Consider the following 12,858-nt stretch of genomic DNA (forward strand, 5'->3'; position numbering starts at 1 on the left):
TACATCGAAACAAAACATTTTTTACATACAAAATAGAAATTGAAGATTTTTCTGTAATAAATATTAACTAGATAGAGTGTTTAACTAATTTATAATATAATACTTTCGGACCTATATTTTATTTTTGTAATCTTTTCAGGGATTATTTTAATTGGCTTTTTGATTTTAGGGGTTTAATTGACTCAATTGATAGTTTAGATACTAAATAGATAATTTGACAATAGTTCAAGGTATAAAGTAAAATTAGCCCATCTCACAAAATGATTTATCTAATTATTGAATTTGTGATTCGGGGTTGTGTGATTATGTGAACCCAAAAAATCAACTTATTGGTTTATTAACTTATTTGAGTTATATCACATTTTTATTTTTTTGCACATCTTTTCATAATAACTACAAAATTTAACTTAAAAGTCATATCCAAAACAAGCCTTTATATTATTCAATAGTTCGGGAGTACGGCCACGTGGTGCTCCATGATAGTATGATTGGTTGTGTTGGTGATTGAGGAACATAAGGGAACATAATGAATGGTGATTGGTGAGGGAGTACGTGGTACTTTGACACTATTGTATAATTTTTCTATTGGGATGAATTGATTTTTTGACTTTTGATGAAATGATGTGTACAAAAATAAAAAGAGTGATGTGACAACTTGTAATGACTTTTTAATTTTTTGGCGATTTTAACCTATTGACAAACGAAACTTGATATTATATATCATACAAAGCTTTCAAAAGATAAAAATTTGTTGGGATCAATCTTAAAAATATATATTAGAAAACTTGTTAATGAATATTTTATGTTTTTATGTTTATTGATAGCTTAAATGATTGATATTAGTTTATTATTATTGAATTACAAATTTTGTCTCCAATGTATGCTTAAGAGACAAGCTTTCCTCCGGTTCATGTTTTGGATGGGAGGGTCAAGTTCACACTATTATGGGCCTATCAGGGCCCTTCTCAGTGATCCAAATTGTTTAAATAGTAGAATCTATCAAAAAGATCATTTATGAAAAAATTGAAATTGATCCGATTTCACTAGTCATATAGTCAATTTATATTTGTATAATAGAAAGTATATTTTTAAAATTATACTTGTCATTCATATATATATATATATTTTATAAAACATGTGATCTTATTGGGTACTTGTTGAAGTCTAATCAGTAATTGTATGAATAATGTACTTGACGGATTTTACAATTTAAACAATTGAATTATCGAGACAAATAATTGTCCCCCTTTTTTCAAGCTGTGGTAGTTAAATACGTTTCAAATTTCATGATTGTTTAATCAAATTTGATTTGTAATAACACATCTTTTAAATTCATTTAGTTTTTTTTTTTTTTAAAAACAAATGGTCCTAGTGCATGATGATGACTACACACTTAAATAATTGAATACTATTCTTGCCATAAAATGTTATGTGGAAGCAACAAAAACTGAATTGGTGATTACATTCTTCTTCGAAACATCCCAAGTATATAAAACAAATTGAAATGACTCAATTCTTCTTGAAAAAGTATAGAAAAATAGAACATGGAAGGTCTTGTGATGGGAATGTTTTAACAACTGTTAGCACACTATATATAATGGTTCCAGCTCACCAAATTGACTAGCAACTAAACCTATATCAATAACAACTCTCTTTTTACCTCTACAAATACCACTCTCTCTGTGGATTGCATAGTTTAGTGCATACAATGGCAAAAAGAATTTTTGCTTTGGCTTTATCACTTTTTTTGCTTTCATTTTCCACACTTGCGAATGCACTTAGCCTAAACTATTATGACAAAACATGTCCGATGGTAGAGACAACCATTACGAGTGTGGTGAAGAAAGCGATGATGAACGATCAAACAGTTCCGGCAGCCTTACTTCGCATGTTCTTCCACGATTGCTTTATTAGAGTAATAATCATTCATTAGCCTTATTGTCTTCCTCTTCCACACATTCACCTCCGTTTTGTTTTTGTTTTGTGTTTTTTTTTTTAAACAAAAAACATTTTGTCAATAGATTTTTTTGTATTTTCTAGTGTTTATTGAAAAGCAACTTATTTGGGTGAAAAATATTTTCCACTTTTAAAATGTACAAAATATTTTTTGATTTGCTAACTTACTAATGCTAACACATTATTACCGCCACTACCCCCGTCCCACTACTACTACTACTACTACTATTTCCCTACCTCCACCATTGTTGGTGCTGTTGCCACCACTACCCTTCAACCACTTCTAGTACCACTACGTCCTACATCCACCTCCATTGCTACCGTCTCTGTTGCCGCCGCCACCATGACCTCTACCTCCACCGTTGGCGTTGTTACCACAACAAACACTTCCACTAGTGTCATTATCGCCACCCCGGCATTGCCACCTCTTACCCCACCACTACTAATACAACTATTAGTATATTAATTTAAAAACCAAACATAAAAAAAGTGTTCTTCAAAAAAAAATTTTTGAAGAAGTTTTCCGTAGATGTTTTTAATTTGAAAATGTATTCCGCCAAAACAAATCGAAATAAAGCACTCAAATTTTAATATTAGATTAAATATAAGAAAAAGTCATTTAAAGAAGATATTTTTGGAACTTTTATTGTAAAAAAATGTTTTTTTTTTTCTTGGTTTTAAAATGTTTTTTGGCCAAACAAACGGAGCGCCAAAATCTGAAGAGTACAAGGGACTACTTTTATCATTTATGTTTTGTTTGTGTCACATATTTCATTTATCTTTGTCTTGAAGGGTTGTGATGGTTCTGTGCTACTGAATTCAACTAGCAACAATCAAGCTGAAAAGGATGGACCTGCCAATATTTCCTTGCATGCATTTTACGTGATTGACAATGCAAAGAAAGAAGTTGAAGCTAAGTGTCCCGGCGTTGTTTCTTGTGCTGATATATTAGCTCTGGCTGCGAGGGATGCAGTTGCTTTGGTTAGTCAATAATGTTTTTTTAATACTTATTCTAAATTGAAATATGATGTCATCTACAACTTTCAGGGATTATTTGTTGCATCCAAAATTTTGCACCGTGTTTGATACAACTTTTGGTAAAATAACTCAAGATTAATTCTGCTTATTTGAGGTGAAATAAGTTAATTTTAAAAAGTTGGTGAAAGGATACTATTTTTTTGCGAGTGATTCTACTTTCACCACCAAATAAACTCCTTACACCCATTTTCCTTTTACACCACCCCCAAAATTCCTCACTCTCTTTACACTTCTCATAATGCCAAACTTACCCTCATCTCTTTCATCCCAACATTCCAAACACTAAGTCTTCCAACCGTCACTTCTAGTAGCTATTCCATCTCCGCCAGCCACTGTCACCACCTTCACAGCCTTTCAACCACTGCGATCACCACTGTCTCAACCACCATCTTCGCAACCCTCATCGTTGTAGCCACCACTTCCTCCGTTGCTCCTCTGTCGTGACCATTACCACCGCCTCAACCACCTGATTCTGCAACACTTTCAGATCTGCTTCTCCGCCATCGTGATCCACTGCCAGAGCGAGAGAGACAGAGAGAGATGAAATCTAGGATTAGGTTTTCAGATGAGAAAATAAGAGAGAGAATGAAGAGCATGGCAGTGATGGGAGGAGATGGAGGAAACGGAGAACCGCCGCAACCACCCGCTCCTGCAACACTTTTATATCTGCGTCCCCACTACAACAATCCACCACCATCGCGATTGCCCCATTTCTGCGAGAGAGAGAGAGAGAGAGAGAGAGAGAGAGGAAAACCTAGGGTTGGGTTTTCAAATTTAAAAAAAGAAGAAAAAGAAGAAAAAGGAGAAAGAGGATGACGACGGCGGGGTGAGGCAGTGAAGAACTGACCGGCGGTGAAGGGGCGGTGACAGTGAAGGGCTGATAGAAGTGGTGGTGATGGGGTGTAATGAAAATTAGGGTTTTCAAAGTTTAAGGTGAAAGGATATTTTAGTAATTTTATACAAGGATTGAAATGTAATATAAAAAAAAATTAAAATTGAAGGTGTAAGGAGTTTATTTGGTGGTATAAGTAGAATTACTCATTTTTTTGCTTATGCAAGAAACCTTTTAATTATAAGTTTACTGAAATATCCCTCTGCTCATTAAATATTACTATCACACCCTTACATAAATAGTTGTTTATGCTTGGGGCATGCTCAATGATGGTCCCACTCACAGTTCAGTTGATCTTATCTGGAATAATTTCTCCCCACCGAAGGCAAAATTTTTTTCTTGGCTAGCTTGGAGAGGAAGGCTGAAGACTAAAGATTTGCTTCATAGGTTTGGAATTTTAGAGGGGGAAGATGTCCTCAATTGTATATTCTGTCGTGAGGTTAGAGAATCTATTGACCATGTTATGCTTCATTGTTCTTTTACTTGGAAAATTTGGTCTGATATTATTGATTGGTGGGGTATTCAGTGGGTCATTCCCAGATCCATAGATGGCCTTTTACTCTGGTGGATGGGTTGGAAGTTTAGGAAGAAAGTTAATCTGGTATGGAAGGCTCTTCCAGCAGCAGTGTTGTGGTCTGTGTGGAGTTATAGAAATGAGTGTGTGTTTAAGGCAGTCCAGCCCAATTATCAGGTTCTGTGTGAATGTATCAAGGTGAGGTTAGCAATTTGGATGAGAGCCCAGTTCAGGGATGCTTCATTCTCAGTCAACGATATAGTGTTTAATTTTTCACAAGTCAGGTGCTGTCTAGGATCTCAGTGGTGAATTCTGCTCTGTTACAGGGGTTATCTACTAGTTAGGCTGCTGTTATGGTGTTATATTGGTCTGGTGGTGGATATATAGGTAGCTGCGGGTCAAGTTCTGCTGGTTGCAAGTGTTGCTATTTGAAGGGGGTGCCCTGTTGTCTGCTCTGGTGTTGAGCCTGCTGGAGATTTTTTACTACTGCTGTGCTGTTGAGCTTGCTGGGTTGGGTATGCACCAAGATGGTGGTTGTTGCTACTTCTACAGCTTGGGAGCAGCATGGATGGACTGCATATTGGTGCAACATAGCAGTCTGGCTGTGTATTTTGATCTGTTATGCTTGTTGGTACAGCATAGCAGCTTTGCTTTTTAGTCTGATCTGCCACCATGGGTGGACTGCTGGCTAAAACAGACTTTGATCTGTTTGGGTGGTGTTTTTTTTGTTCTGTTTACTCTGCTGGTTTGTGAGGTCCGGGTTGTGTGGTTTGGTTTGGTTTGTGGTCTGTCTCTTTCGTTGGTTCCTCACCAACCTTGGGGTGCTAGCAAATGATAGGATGGGCTCTTTGGTGTCAACCTAGTTGGGATCATTTACCTCATTGTGATGCTCCTGCACTCCTCTTTTCTTTATTGGTGTAATTTCTTTCGTACCTTGTACTAGCTTTTACATCAATGAAGTTTTTTTTGCTGATCAAAAAAAAAAAAAAAACTAAAAAGGGTAAAAAAGACAACAATTTTTTGCTACTTTTCAACTTGTTTAAGAAAACACTATTTTGCTACTTAAATTTATAATATGTGAAGTTACATATTGTGTAGTATGTTTTAACAGTTGTACCAAGTGGGCTGTTACAAAATTTCAAAATAAAAGAGCTAATATATTGATTTTACATACTTGTATATTGATTAATTTAGTTCAACATATAAGGGTTTTAGGTATTAAATTTTTTTCTCCAAAAGAAAAAAATTTTGTTGCGAAAAATATTAGGGAACCAATTCTTGCTATCACAAGAATCATCGTTAAAAAGTTAACATGAAAAGTACAAAAAATTAACATGAAAAGTACAAAAAAGAAAAAGAAAAAAAAAGCACCTGTAGACAAAATTGTGAGAACGTCGCTAATTAATGTTATTTTAGAAACAAATAATTTGGTGTAAAAAAAAAATAGGCTCTGTTTGTTTGTGCTCTGAAAATAATTTTCAACACTTGAGTTTGAGCATGATGTTCGGTAAGAGTTTTGGAATTAATTTTCCAAAACTCTGTCGGAAGCTCTGTCTATATGTCAAAGCATTCTGTTTGTTGCAGAGGGGGCGTTTGAGGGAACGGGACGTCCGGCCGGTTGACCGGCTGGCTGTCCGAAACAGTGAATTTATTTTATTTTTTTTGCAATTGATTTATATAATCGGGAAAAATATTTTCTGAAAATTTTTAAATTTTTTATATGCTTTAAAATAATTTTGAGTTGTATGTTTAGTTATGAGTTGTAAATTTTTGTATCACATGTCAAATGTCACATCAATAATTTCCTACTCAAATCAAACCTCTTTTCCAAAACTATTTTCAAAACTCTTTACTAAACAAATTTTCTACACTCAAATCATAATTCTACAACACACAAACTCAAAATATAACTCATACTCTCAAATCACATTTACAAAATACAACCAAACGCAGGCATAGTTTTTTAGATGAAAATTTTAGTCCCAAAATGATAATAATTCATTACTAAATATCTAATTTCATCATTAAAATATAATAATGATAGTTTTTGACAACTAAAACATTTCATTCCTAAAAAGTGATTTTATCCTTAAATTTTTATTTTTAAAATCTTAATTTGTTGTTGGCCTAGTGGTCAAAGCCTAAGGCCTTAGAGTGTACTCTATTTATAATCTTAGGTTTGAAATCTCTTAAGTATAAGCAATTTCTCGGAGTTAGTCCATACGGGGACTTTGTCTTGACTTTAATTGGACTTCTACTAGTAGATGGTGGAATTGGTCCCCTCAAATAATCGACCCTTTGAGTATAAAAATAAAATAAAAAAAGGTTTGATTTTGGTGATCTTAGTGAAGTGTGGTTGTAATGGTTCCATTCCACTTATATTATAATTTGTAAGTGAAGTAGTTATATTATGTATTCATAATCTAATAACAATTATATATGTATATATGTTAGTCTGGAGGTCCAACTTGGAATGTGCAAAAGGGAAGAAAAGATGGAAGAATTTCAAAGGCAATTGATACCAGATTACTTCCAGCTCCAACCTTCAACATCTCACAACTACAGCAAAGCTTTGCCCAGAGAGGACTTTCCATTGCTGATTTAGTGGCACTCTCAGGTTGATTCAACTTTTAAATCCAATTGTACTCTATGTTTATTTTAACAGAAAATATTTTTAGCATTTTTTAAGATTTGGTAGAACAAATAATAATATTTTTTTGTTGTCAATGGAAAAAATATATATTATTTGAATGAAAAATATCTATAGTTTTTGAAAAGTGAAAAATATTTTTTAAAGAAAAATGCTTGGGAGCACTAATTAGTGCTCCCACTAATTAGGTGGCAGTGGGTCCCGCCATGAATGATGTGATGTTTTGGTTTTGGAGTTGTAATTTTTTTTTATTTTTTTTATTTTTTTAATACATTAGTGCTATTAGTGGTGATGTTTTTAGTGGGATGAATCATTGTTGTTTTTTAAATTCAAATTTTAGTAGCAACACTACAATAATGCAATCATCACAAATCACTAGACCATCATCACTGCCACTGTCACCACTACTATTATCACCACCAACACTCTATCATCACCACCTCCCTTCCACTTCCCTATCACCACCACCCCAAAACCACTGGTGCTATAATGCCACCACCATGACACTATTACCGTCGCCTGCACTACTAGCACCACCATTCCACCTCCACCATCTGCTACCATGACTACCCCCCCCCCCCCCACTATTAGTGTTATAACTACTACCACATTATTTTTAAACTCATAACAAAAAGACAAAAAAAAACATTATCCAACTTTTTTTTGTAAAAAATAAAATAATATTCTCTATCAAAACGAGCTTAAATTCCGTACTATTTTAGTGTTGCGAATTATCCTATCAACTACTTAAAATTTGTATTCCTTTGACGTATATGCAGGAGGCCACACTCTTGGATTCAGCCACTGCTCATCATTCCAAAACAGAATCCACAACTTTGACACCAAAAACGACGTTGACCCATCGCTACAGCCCTCCTTTGCAGCCAACCTGAGGAGTGTTTGTCCCCTTCACAACACGAGGAAGAACGCCGGTGCCACCATGGACACAACTTCAACTATATTTGACAACGTCTACTTCAAGTTGCTTCTCCAGGGGAAGAGTCTCTTCACTTCAGACGAAGCTTTGCTCTCAGCTCACGAGACTAAAACTTTGGTTTCAAAGTTTGCTAATTCCCAAGAAGATTTTAATAGGGCTTTTGTCAATTCCATGCTCAAGATGGGTAGTCTCAATGGTGGCCAAGAGGTTAGGCTCAACTGTAGAGCGGTTAATTAGGTACTACTACTATTAGTCTATGTGCACAGAAATATGCACCAAATGTGTGTTGTCTAGCCAAATGTGTGTTGTCTAGATCTATTTCAGATTGGATAAGTTTAAGAATATAAAAATCAGATTTAAAATGGATAAGATTTTTTAAAAGTCATTTCCACTAAAAAAAATTATATAAAATCTTATCTATTAATAGATACTTTATGTTTTTGTTTGTATTTACGTCACACATAAAAAGAATGTGGGCTACATATTAATTTTTGTTTGCACATTTATGTGCAGGTAGCATTATTGTTAGCCAACTTGGTGGTGCCATGTGACCACCAAGTCCTTGCCCTCAATGGGCTATTTGTGTATCTTTTCAAGTCCATTTTTTTATTTATTTTGATGATAAGAGTGAGAATTGTGTTTGTTTGGATGCGCACTTGTGTAGGTACCTTGTCTTAACATGTGTGCTTTTATCACTAACAATACTAGTAACCTATATTATCTTATTTTTTTGAAGGGTAAGCTGACTAATTTGATCTCTCTTATTTATTCATGTTTGGAGAAATTATAAAAAAAAAAATTCAAAATTTGACATTTGTAACAAAATAAATCTTGAGTTTTTAATTAGGTAAATTACTAATACACCTTCTGATGTTTGATTAAAATATAAATTGCCTATTGTGATTTTGAAAATTACATCATGTCCCTTCAAGTTTCTATTCGCATAACAATTGACCACTTTAATTAATAACAGTTTTTAATGATATCGGAAACATATTTTAATTAAAAAATCATATAATTTTATTATTGTATAGAAAAATAGTTAGGAATTTCATTTTTTCTGTTAATTCTGCTAAATAAAAATTCTAATAAGGTATATTTGTAATTTCTAGAACCATAAGAAGTAATCTGTGTTTTAAGTAAACCTCAAAGTATTTATAATTTAACTTTTTTAATTTTATCAATTTAAATTATAATATTTTAATTTATTTTTAATTTAAACTATTCACTTTTTTTCATTTAAGTAAAACTGACAGAAAAAAAAAAAATTCTAGTCATTAAACTAGACACAGTCCCATCTTAGATTTAGATCCCTTTATTGGGAGTAAATATTAAATATAATGAAATGTAGGTAAAAGTGTGACATCACTTGTAATAAATGGACAGGATGAGCCATTTTAAAAATATGTTATACATCGTCATGTTATAATAACTATCTAAATGGACAAGATGAGCCATTTTGAAAACCTTTGTTTTTTTTTGTTTTTTAAAACAATCTTATATGACGTTTAGGATTCCATCAAAATTAGGGTTTAATTGGTTTGTGGATAATTGGAGAAGATATTTTGCTAGTTTGACAAGCATAAGACAAAATAAACAATTTTACTATATATATATATATATATATTTTTTTTTTGATAACTCAGATATCCCTAACTCTCTGATTTTAAAGGAAGCCAAGACTAATCCTAAGGGGTATGTAGCCGGTGGGAAGCCGGACACCCTTTTGCAAACTGCTGCAGGCACTCACCTAGTGTGGGGAATCGAACCTGGGCTGTGCGCCTTACCCACACAACCCAAGCAACGCCCTAACCACTGGGGCAACCTGCCCCACCAACAATTTTAATATATACTCTTCCTAAATTAGTAATTCAAGAAGCATCTCCATCTTTCTTCTGGGAAATAATGAATTGATACGTGAAGTGATTTTTGTGTTGGTTTCTTTTTTTACATCTAATCTCTTGTGCTATTTATTTGTTGTAAAATGATGTAGAGTATTAGTTGTTTTTAAAAATCTTCATGCATGTGCCATTATCGAATCATTTGAGGAGAACTTATTCTTAAAAATTGATTTGTAAGATGTGGATGCCTAGGAAGTTGATATGTATGTAGTCAATGTCTTTGTTATAATTGACGTGAGATTGTGATATACCACCATGCTCCACAGCCAATGTCCCCGACCACCCCACTCTATCAACATTGACCTAACGGTAGCACTTTTCTTTTTAATGACTCTCATTGATGTTTCAATCCAGTTTGTAGGTTATCCCTTTTGTGGCTCGAATCGCAAAGCCGCATTCATATGATCTCATATTTATATAAGTGTGTCCAATCTCATACTTGATGGGGTGCTTTTTGTTTATAAATGATGCGTTAGTTTTATATGAATGGAAATGGATTTCTACATTCCATTCTTGTAATAGAGAGGATGTGGACGATTTTTTTTTTAAAATTTTTCTTAAAACCCTTCACACACACACACACACACACACACACACACACACACACACACACACACACACACACACACACACACACACAAACTCTAACTTTGTTAGGTAAAATTTCCTTTATATGTATTTGGAAAATAAAAATATGTAAAAATATAATTTATATAAAATTTATTAAAAATATTAAATATGAATATGTTGTAGTTGGATTATCATATAAGGATTTTATATGATATATATATATATATATATTAAATTATAAGATTGTAAATTAAACACTCTTAATTATATGAAAATATCAACTATATAAAAGAAATTTAACAACGACTAATTAAGAAAGAATCACATAACAATATCTAAATCCAAAAAGAAAAAATAATGAAAACATTTAAACGATAGGCACATCTCAATGTGTGAAATAATTAATCATATATAATATGATGTGAAAATATAAAAGAATTTACTATTCAACAATTAAAAAAGTAATTTAAGTAGTAAATCTAAAATTTAGAGGTTCCTCGAGAGTATCACTGCTGTGCAGACTTTTCTTCCTGTGAGTTGTAATTATATAAAATAATACAGAAAATGAAGTATAATTTCACATATAGAATTGCAATAAAATTGAAACGATAAATCCATAATATAGAATAATATAAAATTGATATTGGGTATAGAATAATGCATGAAAAAATAAGAGAAAAAAAAGGCAATTTAGCATTAAAAAAAAATCGTAATACCCTTGAAAGAATTAAGCAGACAAATGTGGTATTAGGTTTGTGGATTATCTCAATTTGCCATGAAAAATATATTAAAAATAAATATTTGTCAAATAGATTCCATATAAAATAAATAAACTTAGTATAATTTAAAATAGATTTGGATTTGTATAGAACTCTGTATGGAATTAAGAAAATACATGTAGACGTGACTCTCTTAGAAAAAGTAAGCTCTTATAATATGTCACCTAAGCATGAAAAAAAAATATTACTTTTAATAATATGTATAATGATGCCATAAAAAGAACATTTTTAGGGAAAGATATTGTTCAATATTGAACCTAGTCGGCCATAAGCAATAGGACACTAGATTTTGTTCAATTTGGATTTAAGTTTGGTTTGAGTTTAGGTTTGGGTTTCGAAGCCTTTTTAAGGCCCAGTCCAATATGAGAAACTTGCATCGTTGGACCGAGCAACCTACAAGGCCCCAATGGAGAGACCAACCACTGTTTTTTTATGAAGACTCTAATGTACTTTGTTTGAAAGTAGGGGTGGCCATGGCCAGATAGTCCGCCTAGCCTGTTCAATTGAACTTGATATTTTTAGAGGTTGAAAAAAAAAAAAAAAAATTAACTCATAGGATCAGATTAGGATGAGATTTTGAGTTTATTTAATATTTGGACTGAGTTTGAAATAAAGAGTTTTAGCCCAATCCATTCTAGCCTGTCTATTTATTAAATTTTAATTTTAAATATACATTATTTAATTACAAAATAAACTAAAAAAATAACAAAATACAAGAAAAATATACAATACTTCTCTCTAGGATTTAAATTAAAATATTTATTACAAAGTCATATTTATTTTACAATTGAATTTTGTTAATGTATCAAATTTAAATAATTATTAAAATGGTCTAATTAATTTAATAGTTCTTCAAGATAAAATAATAATTATATATAATAGCACATAACTATTTGGTCAAGTTCAACGACTAGGGATGCAGAAGTTCTTTTAGGGTTGGAATTGGGATGGTTAGACTTAGCTTGATGCTAGGCATGGTCGGACTTGGGATGACACATGTTTTTACTCTATGGTGCAAGTTTGTTTAATATGAATTGCCCTTTATAATTTTAAAAATTATATCTCGTTTTTTTAAATTTTTAATTACATAATAAATTATTTAATTTATTAATAAATTATTAAGTCAATTAATAATTTTTTTTATAATTTTAAAAATATATTTTAATTACTAATATAGATAATTTTGTTGTTGTAAAGGATAGGAGTTAACAATTTATTTTTTGTATCATTTTATTAAATAAAAAATTCAGACAATAAAATATTTATAATTTTTAAAATTATAAAAAATAATTCATATTTTAAAAAATCTTAATGATATATTTATAATTTATCCGAAATTATTGAAGAAAAAATCAACACGAGAGATAGCAAGGGAGAGAGGGAGACAAAAGTCGAGTCCGGATCCTTGGTCGCCCTTATCTGCAACCTTTCCTTGTAGCATCCCAAAACGATGTCGTTTTGGGATAACTTTTCAAGAAAAAAAAAAAAAAACAGAACAAAACTCAGAAAGGGGGAAGAAGAAAGAAAGCAGCGGTGGGTAACCCACACCACCGTGAAACCATAAACACAGAATCAAGAGGAAACAGAGAGATGAAGACCAGAAAAAAAAAGAAAAAAACGA

The 12,858-nt window shown here is 32.3% G+C and overlaps 1 protein-coding gene across 1 annotated transcript; it reads left to right on the forward strand.

Annotated features, from left to right (window-relative positions):
- Window positions 1–1,618: 1,618 nt before the first annotated feature.
- Window positions 1,619–8,636, forward strand: LOC114322843 (peroxidase 64). Its single transcript, XM_028270267.2, has 4 exons — window positions 1,619–1,915; window positions 2,749–2,937; window positions 6,855–7,017; window positions 7,830–8,636. The coding sequence occupies exons 1-4, from the start codon at window positions 1,709–1,711 to the stop codon at window positions 8,222–8,224; spliced, it is 954 nt and encodes a 317-aa protein (XP_028126068.2). The 5' UTR covers window positions 1,619–1,708; the 3' UTR covers window positions 8,225–8,636.
- Window positions 8,637–12,858: the final 4,222 nt, after the last annotated feature.

The sequence above is a fragment of the Camellia sinensis genome, chromosome 6 (genome assembly GCF_055761805.1).
Source record: "Camellia sinensis isolate YWXY chromosome 6, ASM5576180v1, whole genome shotgun sequence".
Classification (NCBI taxonomy): domain Eukaryota; kingdom Viridiplantae; phylum Streptophyta; class Magnoliopsida; order Ericales; family Theaceae; genus Camellia; species Camellia sinensis.

Bases quoted from the DNA above. Each gene is read 5' to 3' on its own strand.
- LOC114322843 (XM_028270267.2), top strand. From the start codon at position 1,709: ATGGCAAAAAGAATTTTTGCTTTGGCTTTATCACTTTTTTTGCTTTCA. The intron at 2,938-6,854 runs GTTAGTCAATAA...TATATATGTTAG, and splicing joins CGAGGGATGCAGTTGCTTTG to TCTGGAGGTCCAACTTGGAA. The intron at 7,018-7,829 runs GTTGATTCAACT...ACGTATATGCAG, and splicing joins TGATTTAGTGGCACTCTCAG to GAGGCCACACTCTTGGATTC.